Source organism: Anguilla rostrata, chromosome 5 (genome assembly GCF_018555375.3).
Source record: "Anguilla rostrata isolate EN2019 chromosome 5, ASM1855537v3, whole genome shotgun sequence".
In the NCBI taxonomy this organism is placed as follows: Eukaryota; Metazoa; Chordata; class Actinopteri; order Anguilliformes; family Anguillidae; genus Anguilla; species Anguilla rostrata.
In genome coordinates, this window is record NC_057937.1 from 16,874,849 (window position 1) to 16,893,291 (window position 18,443).

At 49.2% G+C, this 18,443-nt stretch overlaps 2 protein-coding genes across 4 annotated transcripts in view; one reads left to right on the forward strand and one right to left on the reverse strand.

The window, feature by feature from the left end:
- Positions 1 to 12,488, forward strand: part of bcar1 (BCAR1 scaffold protein, Cas family member) — a 102,256-nt gene extending 89,768 nt beyond the window's left edge. For 2 of the 3 annotated variants that reach the window (XM_064335413.1, XM_064335412.1), the window contains exons 4-7: positions 3,880 to 3,993; positions 4,655 to 5,878; positions 9,534 to 9,623; positions 9,977 to 12,488. In XM_064335413.1, the coding sequence (XP_064191483.1) occupies positions 3,880 to 3,993; positions 4,655 to 5,878; positions 9,534 to 9,623; positions 9,977 to 10,486 (1,938 nt within the window). In that variant the 3' untranslated portion in view covers positions 10,487 to 12,488. The remainder of the gene's footprint in view (positions 1 to 3,879; positions 3,994 to 4,654; positions 5,879 to 9,533; positions 9,624 to 9,976) is intronic. The other variant, XM_064335414.1, reaches the window with a different exon arrangement.
- Positions 12,489 to 13,480: 992 nt separating this feature from the next.
- Positions 13,481 to 17,338, reverse strand: LOC135254854 (leukotriene B4 receptor 1-like). The gene has a single exon (XM_064335415.1). The coding sequence runs from the start codon at positions 16,970 to 16,972 to the stop codon at positions 15,866 to 15,868; it is 1,107 nt and encodes a 368-aa protein (XP_064191485.1). The 5' UTR covers positions 16,973 to 17,338; the 3' UTR covers positions 13,481 to 15,865.
- Positions 17,339 to 18,443: the final 1,105 nt, after the last annotated feature.

Consider the following 18,443-nt stretch of genomic DNA (forward strand, 5'->3'; position numbering starts at 1 on the left):
CCATGCACACCTCCGGAGATGACAAAGGCCACACGGCAGTTGAATAGCTCTGAACGTGGGCTTTTCTGTCTTTCCGTAAACTGAAAAAAACAGGACCCCTTATAGTACTGTTGTACCGTATGCCCCCAGTGCCTGCCTTTGCTTGGGGGGAGGGGAGTTTGTGGGGGGAGTGGAATTGAGGCAGGCGGCCGGGGAAAGGCGGCCGCGCAGATGAGGGTGGAAACGAGGCGTCGCGGCGCCGTTCGCTGCAGAGGGAGCCGCTTAATTCCCTCCAATCAGAGCCTGCCGCCGCCGGAACACGAGAAGGCCAGGCGTGACAAATCTGCCTGCCCACCCGCGCGCGCCGCTAAGCTACGCTGTCGCCTTTACGAGGTGTTTTGTCTCTTTCTTCCCTCCCTTTCCTTTTTTTAACCCCCTCCCTCTCTCTCTCTCTCTCTCTCTCACAAATTCAAATTCAAAATGCTTTATTGGCATGAAATACATGAGTAAATATTGCCAAAGCGTACATATAGAAATACAGAAAGCATTGGACATTGGAGCATGAACATAAATTTAGCCAAACACATTACCTCTCTCTCCTCTCTCTCTCTCCGCTCTCTCTCTTTCTCTCTCACTCTCTCTCTCTCCTCTCCCTCTCCCTCTCCCTCTCTCTCTGATATGCTCTTGAAGCGAAAGGCCTGTCGGTTCCCTTTGATGTCTGCATTCAAAGTGACCCCTCTTCTTTATCTCCCAGCTCCGTTTCCAAGCCCCCCCCCCCCCCGAACAGATCCCGCCTCCTTGTTTTGGCCGAAATTAGAATTGCTAATCTGCCCTTATAGGAGGCCGGCGGCGGGCCGGTGCGGAGCGGAGCGGGGCGCAGGTCGCGGGGCGTAGTTCGCCGTATGTTAATAGAGATGGAGGACCCGGCCTGTCACTGCACAAGGGCGCGTCGTTTGGCATTCCCCGCACACCGAGCGCTTATCTCCCGCTGCAGCGATCAGCAGAACGCTGCTCCATGAATATGTACATGGCTGGGAAGCTGGTCGCGCGCGCGCGCGTGTGTGTTTGTGTGTGTGTTACTGCGTATGTGTGTGCCGCGTATGCGTACGTGCGTGTAGATTTTGTTGGTGTGTGCGCATGATGCGAGTGTATGCGCATGTAGGCTATGCCTGCATGTGTGTGTGTGGTGATTGTGTGTGTTTACGGGTGTGCCTGTGTGTGTGATTGGACACATATGCTGTATGTGCGGTGTGTTTGTGTGTGTGTGTGTGTGTGTATGTGTAAATTTGTATGCATGTGTGTGCACGCACGTTTGTGTGCGACAAGAGGTCGCATTTCCAGGGATGAGACAGTAAAAGGAAAGCAAAAGTCAGGTGAGACAGAGAGGAACATTTGTGAACTGAAGCTGGCATGGTTTATTGATTTACATTCATTTTCCCTCCACACAATATTAGCGCTTTTAAAAGCCCTGGTGCAGTAGCAGTGTGTGATTAATAATTCACCTTCCCCACAGTTTCGCTGTCTTCGTAGCTTGGTGGTGCATCTCTGGATTCCACATTTCAGAAACATTAATCCCTTCTTCCTGAGGGGCTTCCAGCTCTGGGCTGAAATGCATTGTGGGATTATATATATATATATATATATATATTAGAGGGTGGAAAAATCCCACCGCAATGACGGCATCCATGCCATATTGCTTTAGCATTGCGGTGATGTAGCGAGAATGTTATGTGTTGTGCTGTCGTAGTGTTCAGCTTTCTCAGACATGCTAGCAAGTGTCTGCCCTACTCTGAGGCTGCAACACGTTCCAGTTCCCATCATGCCCTGAGACATATCCCACAATCCTCCTGCCATGAACAGGAAGTCTGCCCCTCTGCGGGGGCGTGAGAGAGGGCCTTGTACCGTGTGTATCGGTACGAACTTTGACCCCTCTATTCAGGCATAGCTTAAATGGACTCCCTGTTTTCTCTGGACAGAAAAGGGAGAGAGGGAAGAGAGGAGGACGGAAGGGGGGAAAATGGAGTGAGACCAGGAAGAGGGAAGCACAACAGAGAAGGAAGGGGGGCGAGGGGTGACATGGCGATGTGATGGACAAGTAAAGGGATGGGATGATGAGAGAGGGGCAAGAGAAGTTTAAGGGATGTATAACAGATGGAAAAGGAGAGACTGACAGAGTCAGTAAAATGTTTAGCCGCGTTTCTACCCAAAGTAGCCGGAACTTTCCACCGCGGTCTAAAGACCCGCGAAGATTAGGCAAATTAGTCCGCTGACGTATGAAAAAGCGACGGCTGTTTTAAAGGGACACACTGTAACGCTGTCTTATGTAGTGATGCAACTTCAGGATGCTCTTTCTAACAACGTTATGTTAAAGACAAAAAAAACCTTTCTTTCCGTGATGGACTGATAGGCTACACCAGGCTATTACTGCATTGTTCATATTTATTACTAGCGCTAACTTTCCACATATTTTTGTGGAAGCATTTGTTACTCTTGCTACAGCTGCGCGTTCTTATTTCAGTCATTTCCCGCTTCCGCGCTTAAGCTCTATCGGTTCAATTAAAAAATTAGTAAAAAATTTTAAAAAACACTCCATGATTTATGCCTCTTTCAGTTTCCCACGATTTTAAACAACTTTGCCGTGAGTGCTCCAGCCATTTTCTGTGACGACTACTCCAGCCATAATTATGATGAAGTAATTCTACGTCCACAATGCAAACAGCATAGCTAATATAAAGCTTAGTGAAACCAGACTGTAATGGCAAACTGTCCTCATCTAATCTTTACTCTAATGAAGAACACAACAATGAAGAAAAACGCATAATGCAGTTGTACTAATGTTTATTTGAAAACTCAGTGTAATGATTTGGACTTTGTTGTCGGTCCATCTGTCGTATGATTTTTTCTGTAACTCCATGTTGATGTGTCAAAGCACAATGAACAAAAAACTAACTGGTTTGCGGCTGCAGATTTTTAAAAATTGCAGTTGAAATAAAATGCTGTGAGTACTCGACCAATCAGAAATGTTCAGCGCTACAAACCCCACCCCCAAAGTTCCTGTACTTTTGGAAAGTACTACCCCCCCCCCGAAAAGGGACTTTTTGGGGGGGACTTAATTTAGACCCTGGTCCCTGCGGTGGAGTTCCTCAAAAGGTTCCTAGTTCCTGCGGAAAGTTCCTGCGGTGGAAACGCGGCTTTTGTCTAACAAGGACATCAGAGGAGAGAGGAAGGGACCTCCTGGGAGTAGAGAGATTAGGAGACAAAGTGGGGAGGTGGGGGGGGCACGTTACACCCAACCACCCTGTCACCAGCTCCACATTATACTGGATTAAACCAGCACGCTCTGAAAAGCTTGATTTAATTAGTTATTTTTTTTATAACATGCTTCTGCTCCGCCCCCCCCCCCCCCCCCGTGTTGTAATGGAACCGTTCTTTCGCCTCTCCCAGTCACACTTTCTCTGTGAGCAGCACGAGCACACATACACTTGCGCAATCCCACGCTCAACGGATCCCATCAACACGAGCGCCATCGCGGGCGTGACAATGATGTGTGTCATCGCAGTGACGTGTGTTTGTGTCTCAAACATGTGAGGCGGGCGTGTGTTTGGGCAGAGCTGACTTCTCAACTCGCGCATTCACTGTGTGTCTTTGTTTTGTCAGAGATGTGAAAAAACACAAAAATGTCACAGAGATAAAAATCCCAGAGAGGAGAATATCTACATTGCAGGCGGAACAGAAGTATAAACCATACAAAAAAGTTACAAGCAACTCATATTACATATGAAATGTATGTATATGCAAATGCATGTATTTGAAATACTGCCGGCATTGGGGTACAGTTGGCCTTTGTGTCACTGCAGTTCTGGAAGTGCACCCTCTAACTGTGGCTCCTCCCCCATACAGGTATATGACACGCCCCCCATGGTGGTGAAGGGCCCTCCCAGCCGAGATGGTGGGCAGGATATCTACGACACACCCCCCAGTGTGGAGAAGAACCAGTTACTCTCCCAACAAACGGTGAGGGCTCAATGCCTACGCATGCACACACACGCACACAAATACTCAGACACTGAATCACAGGGATCTCCGCTTATACTTCACAGTGTCTGGCCACACATGGACATAGCGTCTGCTGGTCTTTGGCATGTTTCAGACTTTGATTGGCGAAATAGTCCATGCACATCCTTTCCAAGGAGCTCCACCAATCACAGAATATGATGGTAACATCCAGTAAAACAAAGCCAATGGCATTCTGAGCCTGGGTATCAGCCAAGCAGTGCTATCCCCCAATCACAATCATATTGTTCTATTGGCTGTTAAAACATGTTCCATGATTGCTGGCTCTCCTCTACCAGTAAGAGAATGTCACAACTATCTTACCCATGTTTCATTATCCCTAGGAAAATGAATTCATCAGTGATTCATGGATGTGATTTTTCAATATTTGTTCGTGATTAATCAGGAAGTGCTATTTTCACACCATAAATGTCCCTTATTGCTGAACATTCTCTCCTGTTGTCCGCTGCTGAAGAATGCAAAAGCTCCGGATGTGTGTGCTTGCTTATCACATTCCCAAGTCCTCTTCTTCTGGTCAACATATTTGGGGCTCTGAAAATCAGTATTTCTTGATCAGTCAGAAAAGAAGGTATCCCTGGTGACACTGCATGCTTGCCCCCAGTCGCAGGTGTACGACTTCCCGCCGTCCGTGAGCAAGGACGTCCCCGACCTGCCGCCGCGGGAGGAGACGTACGACGTGCCGCCGCACTTCGCCAAGCTGAAGAAAGGCCCGGAAGGCCAGCCCTTCCAGGAGGCCATCCTGGAAGACGTCTACGACGTCCCTCCGCCGCCGCTGACGGGCAAGCGGCGCCCGGAAGGCCCCGCCCCCTTCGGCCAGGAGATCTACGACATCCCGGCCAGCCTGCGCAAGGGCGGCGTGTCGGAGCGGCCGCAGGACGTGTACGACTTCCCCCGCGAGAGGCCGGCGGGGGGCGACGACGGGGGCGACTACGTCTACGACGTCCCCCCCCAGGTGGTGCGCGACCCCGCCTCGGAGGACCTGGCCGTCAGCTTCAAGCGCCTGTCGGCCTCCAGCACGGGCAGCAACCGCAGCAACCTCTCCAGCTCCTCCCTGGACCTGGTGCCCGTCAAGGAGCCCTCCTCCTCCTCCTCCGCCTCCACCTCCTCCTCGTCCGCCGCCTCCTCGCTGGGCGGGAGGCTGAACCTGGACCTGGACCAGGCCATGGAGCGGCTGGTGAGGCTCCAGCAGGGCGTGGAGGGCTCCGTGTCCCTCCTCATGAGCTTCGTCAGCGGGGGCTGGCGGACCCCCGAGCAGCTGGAGGCCAACCTCCCCGCCATCCGGCAGGCGGCCGAGCGGGTGAAGGGCGCCGTGCGCGACCTGCTGGACTTCGCCCGCGGGGCGGTGGCCAACTCCGCCCAGGCCACGGACCGCACCCTGCAGGCCAAGCTGGGCCGGCAGGTGGCGAAGATGGAGGAGGGCTACCAGGGCCTGCTGCGCCACAGCCAGGCGCTGGACGGGGCGGGCTGGGCCCCCGGGGCCCTGCTGGGGCCCTGTCCCGGCGGCGACGATCTGGACCGGCTGGTGATGTGCGCGCGGGGCGTGCCCGACGACACCAAGCAGCTGGCCTCCTTCCTCCACGGCAACGCCTCCCTGCTCTTCAAACGGACCAAGCAGCAGCTGCCGCTCCCGCCGGTCCCCGGCGACCAGCCCGCCAACAACAACAACGGCCCCGCCTACCAGTCGGCCGGGCCCGAGAGGGGCAACATCCAGTCCCGCCCGCTGCCGTCCCCGCCCAAGTTTACTGCCGAGGAGGAGTCCCCCGACAGACCGTATGAGACCACTGAGGAAGGCTGGATGGAGGACTATGACTACGTGCATTTACAGGTACATTCCACTGACTGTGTGTGAGCAGGTACAGTCCTCTGTGTGACTGTGTGTGAGCAGGTACAGTCCTCTGTGTGACTGTGTGTGAGCAGGTACAGTCCTCTGTGTGACTGTGTGTGAGCAGGTACAGTCCTCCTCTGTGTGACTGTGTGTGAGCAGGTACAGTCCTCTGTGTGACTGTGTGTGAGCAGGTACAGTCCTCTGTGTGACTGTGTGTGAGCAGGTACAGTCCTCTGTGTGACTGTGTGTGAGCAGGTACAGTCCTCCTCTGTGTGACTGTGTGTGAGCAGGTACAGTCCTCTGTGTGACTGTGTGTGAGCAGGTACAGTCCTCTGTGTGACTGTGTGTGCGCAGGTACATTCCTCTGTGTGACTGTGTGTGCGCAGGTACAGTCCTCTGTGTGACTGTGTGTGAGCAGGTACAGTCCTCCTCTGTGTGACTGTGTGTGAGCAGGTACAGTCCTCTGTGTGACTGTGTGTGAGCAGGTACAGTCCTCTGTGTGACTGTGTGTGAGCAGGTACAGTCCTCTGTGTGACTGTGTGTGAGCAGGTACAGTCCTCCTCTGTGTGACTGTGTGTGAGCAGGTACAGTCCTCTGTGTGACTGTGTGTGAGCAGGTACAGTCCTCTGTGTGACTGTGTGTGAGCAGGTACAGTCCTCTGTGTGACTGTGTGTGAGCAGGTACAGTCCTCCTCGTGTGTACTGTGTGTGAGCAGGTACAGTCCTCTGTGTGACTGTGTGTGAGCAGGTACAGTCCTATGTGTGACTGTGTGTGAGCAGGTACAGTCCTCTGTGTGACTGTGTGTGAGCAGGTACAGTCCTCTGTGTGACTGTGTGTGAGGTGGTACAGTCCTCTGTGTCACTGTGTCTGAGCAGGTACAGTCCTCTGTGTGACTGTGTGTGAGCAGGTACAGTCCTCCTCTGTGTGACTGTGTGTGAGCAGGTACAGTCCTCTGTGTGACTGTGTGTGAGCAGGTACAGTCCTCTGTGTGACTGTGTGTGCGCAGGTACATTCCTCTGTGTGACTGTGTGTGCGCAGGTACAGTCCTCTGTGTGACTGTGTGTGAGCAGGTACAGTCCTCCTCTGTGTGACTGTGTGTGAGCAGGTACAGTCCTCTGTGTGACTGTGTGTGAGCAGGTACAGTCCTCTGTGTGACTGTGTGTGAGCAGGTACAGTCCTCTGTGTGACTGTGTGTGAGCAGGTACAGTCCTCTGTGTGACTGTGTGTGAGCAGGTACAGTCCTCTGTGTGACTGTGTGTGAGCAGGTACAGTCCTCTGTGTGACTGTGTGTGCGCAGGTACAGTCCTCTGTGTGACTGTGTGTGAGCAGGTACAGTCCTCTGTGTGACTGTGTGTGAGCAGGTACAGTCCTCCTCTGTGTGACTGTGTGTGAGCAGGTACAGTCCTCCTCTGTGTGACTGTGTGTGAGCAGGTACAGTCCTCCTCTGTGTGACTGTGTGTGAGCAGGTACAGTCCTCTGTGTGACTGTGTGTGAGCAGGTACAGTCCTCTGTGTGACTGTGTGTGAGCAGGTACAGTCCTCTGTGTGACTGTGTGTGAGCAGGTACAGTCCTCCTCTGTGTGACTGTGTGTGCGCAGGTACAGTCCTCTGTGTGACTGTGTGTGAGCAGGTACACTCCTCCTCTGTGTGACTGTGTGTGCGCAGGTACAGTCCTCCTCTGTGTGACTGTGTGTGCGCAGGTACAGTCCTCTGTGTGACTGTGTGTGAGCAGGTACAGTCCTCTGTGTGACTGTGTGTGCGCAGGTACAGTCCTCTGTGTGACTGTGTGTGAGCAGGTACAGTCCTCTGTGTGACTGTGTGGATTTTTGACTGGGTCAAAAATGACCCACCGTCACCAGGCCCCCAGTGTTAAAGCCTATTTTAGACCCTAAATCAATATTTTTCATGTAAAACAACCCGTCACACGGTGAATAACTGTTTTTCTACCTCACTGTCCCGAGAGACCATATTTTTTCAGTCTACACCCATCGTTTTTACTGCGAAACACACATTGCAATTGAATTTTTTGCTCTAACAGATGCGTAACTGCACGGTTAAAAAGACTCATAAGACGATCTTTGTACCCTGATCCTGCATTAACTTCTAATGGTTGGGTAATTGCAGAAAATGTCATCAATTTTCATGCTGAAAAAAATGACATTTGTGGGATTTTCACTGCTGCTAAGCCCTGAAATTTAGTACCATACTCCCAAATTGAAGATACTCTTTTGGGAAACTATATTTGAAAATATTGTCGTTATCCAGACACGTTTTTAGCAGATGATCATCCTTTATGGTCGCCTCTGTCTTTAGTCATACTTTAGTCCCATATGGTTGTCTTCCTCATCAACGTTTCCTTCGATTTATTGGCACATTAAACTCCCCGTCGAGCCGACTGCTAAGACGTCGTCCCTGCTGTAAGATTAGGGGCTACCTTCAGGAGATGCAGGTTTCACGAAGTACGCGTCAGCTCTGCTGAGGTCTCACAAGAAACTGCCAGGGTGGCTCCTGATTGTGGCCTGCGACGTAACCTCCAAGCAACCGACGTGCAGAAATGCAGCGTCTCTTCCTTAGTTTTAAATCAGATGCAGATTTGGTGACGGCTGGAATCCGCTCTCCTCGGCGCCCTGACCATTTCGTTTCATCGTTATCATTTGCCAACAAACGTTGTGTTTTGCTTCATTGCATAAAACAGATGGAACTGTTTACCGAGGGGGACATAGTTTGCCAGGAAGGGTACTTAGGAGCACAACGTGTGGGAATCCCTGTATCTTGGGTCTGTGGTAAGGGTGCTCAGTAGCGGAACGTCCTCGGGGGGACAAGATCTGGCGTGTGCCTCACGCTTCGCCCCGGTCGCTTTTTTTGGGCCCTGCTGCTGCGTGATTCGTGTTTCTGACAAACAGAAAGGTTGCCAGAGTCAACAGCCCCCGGTTTCACCCAAAAATTCTGTTACAGAACCTCTTTTAGTGTCTGTGTTTGTGTGTGAGAACAAATTAAGACTCAAGGCTGGAATCCAATAAACAAAAAAACCAAGCCCTTTCTGGCTAACTTCATGTATTGCAGTACCACACTGCCACCTACTGGCCGTTTGAATGGTAAGCATACAGGAACTGCATCTGGTGAGAGCAGGTCAGGAACAGTGCAGAGGCATTTGTGTGTGTATGCGTGTTTGCCACTGCTCATTGGACTGTTCGTTCTCTGCACCAAAGCCTTCAGAAGCTATTACTAACACTTCTTGTGTGTGTTTTGTGTGTATGTATATCTGTGTGTGTGTGTGTGTGTGTGTGTATGCATGAATGTATACATTTTGAAAAATAGGGGTGATCACAGCCGTTCCCTGCATTCCCTATAGTCATTTAAGTGCAGAAGTAGAGTGTCCGTATGTTAAGATTTAGATATATGAAAGGTAATTTCCCCTCCACAGCTTGTTATTGAGTCATAATCTCTATGCATTACAGAACAACAATTTCTAGGTCACTTTGCATCAATGGGATGCAAAGCAGCTTGGCTGTATTATAATTATATGTCCTGTGTGATATTTGTGGTTGTGTCTACGTGACTTGGTTTTGGGTTAGCTGTTTGTCTGTGTGCCTTTGTGTGTGTGTGTGTGTATGTCTGTGTGTACATCTCTCATGATTGTATTTTTGGGGTTTCAGGGGAAAGAGGAGTTTGAGAAAAACCAGAAGCAGCTGTTAGAAAAAGGGAACATTATGCGTCAGAACAAAACTCAGCTGGAGCAGCAGCAGGTGAGAAAGAAAGAGGTATAGCTACATCAGAATGTGTATGTGTGTGCGTGCGTGTTTGTGTGCGTTTGTGTGTGTGTGTGTGTGTGTGTGTGTGCATATGGGTTTTTTTTGTGTGTGTGTGTGCCTGTGTGTGCATTTCAGTTCTTCCCTGCTTCACTGAAGTAAGATTGTATAGATTTTGGCCTTGTCCTTGGATCAGATTTAGCCTTTTTCCATCAATGGATGGTCATGGTATGGCTAAGTGTTGGGCAATCTGATCATTGATCAGTCACTTCAGAGAAAGAGAGCTTAACACCATGTGATCAGAATCTGCGACACACGCGCCCCCCTCACGCTTCCCCTCCTGTCCACAGCTGAAGCAGTTTGAGCGTCTGGAGCAGGAAGTGTCCCGACCAATCAACAACGACCTCTCGAACTGGACCCCGCCCTCGCACCACACCGCCTCCCGGGGCAAGCTGAGCGCGGGCGACCGGCAGCTGCTCCTGTTCTACTCGGAGCAGTGCGAGTCCAACATCACCACGCTGACCAACGCCGTGGACGCCTTCTACTCCTCCATCAACAACAACCAGCCGCCCAAGATCTTCGTGGCGCACAGCAAGTTCGTCATCCTCAGCGCGCACAAGCTGGTGTTCATCGGCGACACGCTGTCGCGGCAGGCCAAGTCGCCGGAGGTGCGGGCGCGCGTGGCCCAGCACAGCAACGCACTCTGCGACAAGCTCAAGGACATCGTGGTGAGCACCAAGACGGCCGCGCTGCAGTACCCCTCGCCCGGCGCGGCCCGGGACATGATCGAAAGGGTGCGGGAGCTGGCCAACTGCACGCAGCAGCTACGCTCGGCGCTGGGGCAGCTGGCGGCCATGTGAGCGTGGGCGGGGGGAGGGGAGGGGGGGGAGGGGCAGGGGCGGGGGAGGGGCAGGCGGAGGGACGTCAGCCGCGACGTCGCCCCAAACGCCGCGCGCGCCCAACCTCGTCTCCACGGGCGGGACGCGCCGACCTCCCCGCCTCCGACCCTTTCCCGTTCACCACCTTCCTCGTGCTTTTGACTGTTTACCCCCACCCCCACCCCTCCACAGAAACTGTGGACAAATTTATGAGACTGGGCAGGGCCATCGGTTGTAAATTAATCATTGTAAATATTTAAAGTTGCTACTAGTGGAGGAGGATTAATAAAAAAATAAGGTGAAAAAAGAATGAACTATACAACATGTTTTTGAAGATACAATGAAAAAAGGCAAACAGTAGTTTTTAGACCGTATTGATTATTATTATTATTGTTATTACTATTGTCACTATTATTGCTATACTGTAATTATATTACGATAATTATGATTGTTCTTATTAGAGGAAATGAAATTAAGGGTGTTTAAAATTCAAACAAATGTAGAAGTACTTAATCCTGTTTTTGTTCTTGGATGATTTATGGGGTTAAAAAAAGTTTTTTTTTTTTTTTTTAAATGTTCTGTGGAGACGTGGAAGAGGAGACAGAAAAGTTCAGTGTGTGTTTCTCCCTGCTGTTGGAGGGATGGAGGGGCGGAGGAGTGGGGGTGTGGGGAGGTGCTGGGACCGTGCGTGCCGGCGGGCAATTAATCGCTTCTCCAGGCTTTCCTCCGTCGTGGGACAGGTTTAATTTGAAGAGGTCTGCGTGCTAATTAAAAGCCCCCAATTAAGCAGCTTGACTCAGTTAATAGCGTCTCCGCTCCGCCGTTGGGATTGGGGGGGGGGGGGGGTATGTGGGATGTTGGAGGTCTGAAAGTCAGACCCGACATGGGACGGCTACGGAAGAAGTCAGAGGTTTTGGAGAAGCGATGACGAGGCCGTTTTGTACTCGAGGCCGCTGAGAGGACGAGCGTTCCCCGGGGAACCGCGTCGGCGTTTCCGCGCCTCGCTTCGCGCGTGGCGACGCCCGATCGTACCCGCCTCCGCTCGGGCTCGCTCCCGATCCCTCCGCCTCCCTTCCGGGCGCCCCGCGTGACGCGCTGCGTCTCCCGTGTGCCCCGGCGCATTCTCTGGACGAGCCCCGCGCCTGCCGCAACACTGGCGTGCTACTGAGGGTTCCAGAACTCTCCTGTGATTCGAGCCCCTGCTGACAGGCTCGAACGTCTGTCCCTGTGGTGATGTGGAACTTCGGGGCTGCGCGGATTCCGCTGAGAACTTGCTCTGTGGAGACAGGCCGGAAAAACACCTCGCTCCCATTTCCAAGCTCCTTCTGGACAGCAGTGGCGCCCCCTGCAGGCCGGGGGGTTCTGCCTCTGTGGTATGTGAAGCCCATATGTGTTGGCACACAGTTTCAAGAGAAAAAAAAAAGAAAGAAAATGGCACCACGAGTCACTACGGGCTACCAGGAGTCTTTTTTTCTTTTTGCAGCAATGTGGAAACGTTACAATGTTACAAAATGTTTTGCAAGCGTTGTGCATTGGCTGGGTATGGTGGTGGTCCTGTTCACCGGTTGTTTGTCTGTTCTGAAGGCTTGCATGACGTCTCCATTTTCCAGAAAAGGTAAAAAAGGACACATATCTGTCGTGTTTTTTTGTTTTAAATCCGACATCGAAAACACGGTTGATGTTCTAAGTTTTGGGATGTGTCAGCGAAAAGTAATTCATTGAAATCAATAGTGTGGGAAGGAAATGCAACATGTTGTTGTGTGTATGGTATAAAGCCAATCCATTTGGAAAGTGTACATTAAAAAAAAACAAAAAAAACAAGAAAAAGCCTACTGGTATTTGTTGTACTGGTATTCTGTTCTCAAATCTGTGTTTTAAGATTTGAAAGATGTTAAGAAATACATTAAGGACATACTGTACATTGCCTAACTGGAAAATATATGTTTAATATATTTTCATTAAAAAAATAAACTATGTAAACAGACTGTGTCTCCGTGGTTGTGTGCGGTAAATAGTATCAGTGTATTTGGCAGGTACGGCATAAGCATAGCAGCAGACAAAAAAATATGCGGCTGAAAAAAAAAACTTCCTGTTAACAACTTCTTGTGTAACCCTCACCGAAATACAGGTGTCACCTCAGGCTATAACTTGCATCTTGTTTCCTGCGACAAGCTGTAAGATTCAGGGTTTTTTTTTTAGTACTGTAACTGGTTACATTAAACTTTGAGTAACTGGATACTCAGCATTGATTACTGGGTACATAGAGTTGAACATTTTGAGGGATTCATGTTTGGGCCCTGGATTCTGTGAAAGTTCCATTATCTTATAAGAAAATGCTGCAAGGCTGTAAGGGTGCGATGTTTAAAAATAAAACTCTTTAATGAAACCTCTTCCTGGCACATGAAGACCACCTGAGTAATCAACACCTCCTCCTCCGCCCCCACCCCCCCACCCCCCCACCCCATCACCGATGATCTTGTCTGCTGCAGTATACTTCATAATTCCTGTGCAAAGTAAATGTGTTGTGTTCCTGATTTGCGAAAGAGGCACAGGTTAACACAAACCAAGCGGAATCTATAATAGTATTTGTTAAATTATGCATATGCCTCCAAATGTGCATATCGTTCAAAAAGGATCAGATGCCTATTCGAGTGACGGCAGCCACAGATAAATGTTCAATTAATCAATGAAAGCTGGCCAATCAAGACCTTGGTTGGAAAAAACATTCTGTCACAGGTGAGAGTCTGTTTAAGATGACAATTTCCGAAATCCGCAGTGTTGAGCAGCTAACACCCTTGTTGAACTCTGAATCTATAACGAGCGACAACAACAGTTAAAACTCCTCAGTTATCCAAAATGTTAAATACATTTGATTTAATTTGTTCATTATTATCAAAGATACCTATTATCAATTAACTAGCCAAATTTGAAAGGCAGAGCAACCTGTTGGATCATGATGTAAAACTCACAACCAGATTAAAATGAAGAGATTTATTCAATTGTAACAAGTAATTCAACATTTAATCTAAAGACAAGGGTTCAACTACTTTAAAAAAACAGTGAATGTTACAGATGTAGACATGTTACAGTCACACACAAAAAGATTGAAAGAAGATACCCAAGCACAGCTTGCCTCTCCCAAGTTAATCCCAAATTGAACAAAGTTCAAAAACCAATAGACAGCAAAATATTACAAAATACCAGGGATGAAATGTAAAATGCAAGATGAATTGCAAGACCCCACACAAGACCGAACACCAAACGCCAGATCCAGATGCGAGACAAAGAAAGCTCATATTTTACGCAGTTACATACTTAAATTGTTTATGGTAATAAGGAAATCAATCCTCCTATGGTAGCCATTGCGGTGACACAGGATTTTGTGATATTTTTTGGAGGGACAGCTTTGGATATTATTTGAAATGTTGGTGAGTTTCTTTGTGGTGAGATGAGATCAGGCAACAGTTATACTAAACTCTGCCCTCTGCTTTATTCTGGTATGGCTTGACCCAGAATTTTGTGCATATGCAAGAGTCGCCATCTTGTACAGGCGTGGTCCCAGAACTGAGTGAGCCAAATTTCAGTGGTTTGGCCCTCTGACACAATAATGAGGAAATAGGAGTGCTGGCATGAAGTGAGTGCTGACCCAGCAGGCATTGCATTGCTTAATGCTGAGTCGCTGAAGCATGGCAGAGCTAACCACATTCAAATGTATGCTGACTGCCATGTCATGACTTTTTGAAAGACAATCATCATGGCCATCTCAGCGGTGTCTGTTTGCAATGTTGTCTGAACTAATGCAACTTCCGTCAAAATTATAGATAATAATTCATTCTTTATAAATTCTGATAAGGGTCCCTGGAGCAGACAAAAAGTGTGTCCCATACCTGCTGCTTTTCATGCTCCCTATTGCCTCGATGCCTGCCCTCGCTTATGAATGGGCCTTGTATCAGTGACACTTATAATTCGGTGTAGCTCAAAACAGAGAGGGAGTGATTAGGAGGTGAATTGGGACCGGGGGTCTGTGTCTTATCGCTAGGCTGCTCTGACCTAGTCGTTTAAAATTTCCTCAGGCCCAGAACAAACCAAATGGTGAATTGGAGGTTGGACAATTAATTCAGTATATTCATAAACCTCTATTCGGCTTAGCTTCCCGTAGAGAACTTTCACAGTTTATTCAGTTTACTCACTGTATTCAGACCATACACACCAAAGCAAGGCAACACTGCACAACATTCATATAGTGCATCATTTCAGTATTAATAGTCATTAGTGACAGCAATGCCTACTTTCGAGTGCTGAGCCTGAGCCTCTCTGTGAAATGCGTCTCTGTGATGTAGAGGTTTTTGTGGTGTGATTTCCTTTTACTGGTACACATTTCGGCAACACTGGTGGAGATAGGAAGTGCAATGCACAGGCTAGTGCGGTAAATCTGCCTTTGCAACACGCTGGCATTTTCGAGCATGCCAGCTGGTGCAATCTGCCTGCAGTGCACCCTACCTGCCTGTTTGATTTTCTTTCCACTGCTTAGAGCCTGATATCCCTGTGAAAATGAGTCAGCTGGCTGGCCCAGGGCATCAGACTATTGAGGAGTTAGTTCTGTAAATAGTGCATGAAATTTGTTCAGAGGGCATACTATGCCCCCGATAACCGATCCAGAGATCGGAGTGGGGGCACTCTGCTCTGCTCAGGTTTTCACATCACACAGTTCTGCCTCTTGCAGCTGTGCATGCTATGCTGGCGTTTCTGGTGCCAGCATGTGCGTGACTGCTTGAGGGAGTGAGCTGGAGGGCGAGGAGGGTGAGGAGGGGTGCAGCATGCACACAGCGTTTGTGGCCAGGCCTTATTTGAGAACACATATTGACAAATACATGCGGCCATGCGCATGGGCTCCTTTTGAGCACAGCAGTGCTTCATCCCTCCTGCCTCACGTTCCTGGCCGACTTCGACAAAATGTCGCCTTTGGCCTCAACTGCATTTCTGTCTCTTTGCTCTCTGAAACAGGCCAGCAGACTGTGCAGAACGATTCAGCATCTAGAATTGTGCTGTTGATTAGGAGCGTGTTTTCTGTTAAGTGAGAGTCATAAGTGAGTGTGACTCCTAGCTGCTGTGCTCAGTGTTCCATCTGTTCAGCTGGTGGATTCATGTGTGAAAGAAATTGTGGGTTCCTGAAAGCATTTTGGAGGGTACCTGCACTAGTTTGTCCCCCCAAAGAGCATGTTGCATATTTAAATCAGAGCTTTCAGGAAGAGAAGTAAAATTAGCAGAAGAATGTTTTAAAAATAACGACTGAATAAAATCAAGAGTAGAACTGGATGTACATATGCAATAGACGCCCACTGTTGCTTACAGTGGGCCTGTTTAAAGAGAGGATTTTTGGGTGTCTGGAACACACCTGGGTTTGAGCTCAGATGAAGGACATGGGGCTGGCTGCCTGGGACACGGCTCGGTCGTTGTGGCGGGGGTGGCGTCGATGGACGGGGTGGCCCGCGAGGCCTTCCTGCAGCCCAGTTCGGGTGTGTCGGAGGACTTGCAGTGGCAGATACGCTCCACCCTCTTCAAGACGCTGCTGCTATTCCGTAGGTTGCGAGAGGCGAAGGCGTACAGGAAGGGGTTCAGGCTGCTGTTCAGGAAAGTGAGGGCTCCCGCCACATTTTGGCCCTGCCTGGTTGCCTCCCGCAGCCCCGACCCTACATCCACCCCTGCCCCCGCCCCCTCTGCAAATACAGCCGCTGCTTGCACCAGATTCAAGGCGTGATAGGGGGCCCAGAATAAGAAGAAGGCCGCTATCACCCAGGTGACCAGCTGGTTAAGCCTGTGGCTAGAGTGGAAGGGGGAGCGGCCCACCCTGTGGATGATGCAGAAGTAGGAGGTGGTGAGGATGGCACCGGGGACCAGGAAGACCATCAGGGTCTCCAGAAGGAGCATGGCAGCCTCCTCCGGAATTGAGTCATAGTGAGGCTTGCAGGCTCTTCTCCCACTCGTGGTCTCCTTCACCTTCCGGAAAATGGGCGCTGGAATTGCCAGAAAGCATGCCAGGACCCATATGGAGGTCAGCAGAACCTTGTCGCCCCTCCCCCCCAGGTGGAGCTCGGTCTTCCAGGACGGGTGCAGAACCTTCAGGTAGCGATGGATGCTCATCAGGGTGACGGTCAGCACGCTGGCATACAGGCCACAGTGGATAGCGTAGGAAAGGATCTTGCAAGCAGCATGTCCGTACGGCCAGCCTCCCAGCAGGGTAACTATCCACAAGGGCAGCATCAGCAGGGAAAAGATGTCAGTCAGGGCCAAGTTGAGCATCAGCTTCACCATCAGGGAGGCCCTGCGAAGGTGGCGGCTTATCGCCACGACGATCAGAAGGTTTCCAGGGATGCCCACCAAACAGCACAATCCCAGGACCATGCTGGTGGCTACGTCCTTGGTATCCCAGGAAGTGGAATTGTGGCTGGAGGTGTTGAGTTGCTCCATGGCGAGAGATAAAGACTGGAGACTTGCTGAAGCTTGCTTAGGGAGGTCTCCCACCAAAAACTCCTTCTTTGTTCATATACTCTCACCCTAATTCTTGATCCAATGACCACCTACAAAATGCAAAGATAAATAACCACAAATGACAGCCAGTCAGAATTCTACAAAAAGTCCGGGCAGCTGCAGCTCTGGGGATGAGGACGAGGACGAGTGAGTACGACTGCCCAAAGTAGTGTAAGGCTGACAGTCTTCTCTCTTCCTATCAGTCTTCTCAGTTCCTATCAGACAAATGTGCGCTCCGTGATGTCATCGTTCTCTGTCTCTCTTTTGTGACCACAGATGTGCCTGTGGTTACAGAGAATGAGATACACTGGAGAATTATTTATACAAAATTGTGGCCCAGAGACCTTTTTTTGTTTACTGCGCATCTGTCAGTTTTCTTTGAAAAGACAATAGAAAAATTCCCAACAGCCCACATACAAAATTTCATTTGAATTTGAAACTCCTGTTGCTTGTGGCCTGTGAAAGAACAGAAAGGTAAACATAAAACCACCAGGGTTCATTCTCACTGTCATGTCCATTCACACACACACATACACACATACACAGACACACAGACACGCAGACACACACACACACACACACGCAGACACAGACACGCACACATGCACACACACACGCACACACACACACATACACACATACGCAGACACACAGACACACAGACACACACACACGCAGACACACAGACACAGACACAGACACACACACACACGCGCACACACACACACACACACATGCACACACACACATACACACATACGCAGACACACAGACACACAGACACACACACAGACACACACACGCACACACGCGCACACACACACTCACACACAGCATCTTTGTATTGCAATTGACAGAAACATTATTGATAATGACAGTAGCATTGTTTTACCAGGAGATGCAAAAAAAGTTTTGCTTACTGTAAGAGCTGAGTCAGCCAGAAAAAGAAGAATATGTACATGGTTAGAACAATGTAGAATATGCTAAGTTTATAGTTTTGAGGTAAAATGTAGAGTTAAATACCAGATAAAACCAGAGGTTTTGCTGCTTTTCAGAGAAAGCACCGTACTGATGAATTGTGATTTGAGTGCCTTATCATAGATGTCCTGCTTTGCATTCATTGTTAATTGTCTTTGTTCTTTTTAAAATAGTTAGAATTCCTATATTTCTTTCTATTTTAATTGATTATGGCTGTTCTTAGAGTATCGTGCATCATGATCTTGTATTTCTTATACACGTTTGTAATGAGAAGAATGACAATGAATTCAACTTGAACAATTTCTTCATTTTAATTTTCTGTAGTAAAAATGATGGTTACAGTACTGGCACAGATTATAGACAGACTGCCTTTATAAGAGCTTGATGATTAATGCAATATTTTGCAACAATCGTGCTTTTTGGCATAATAAAT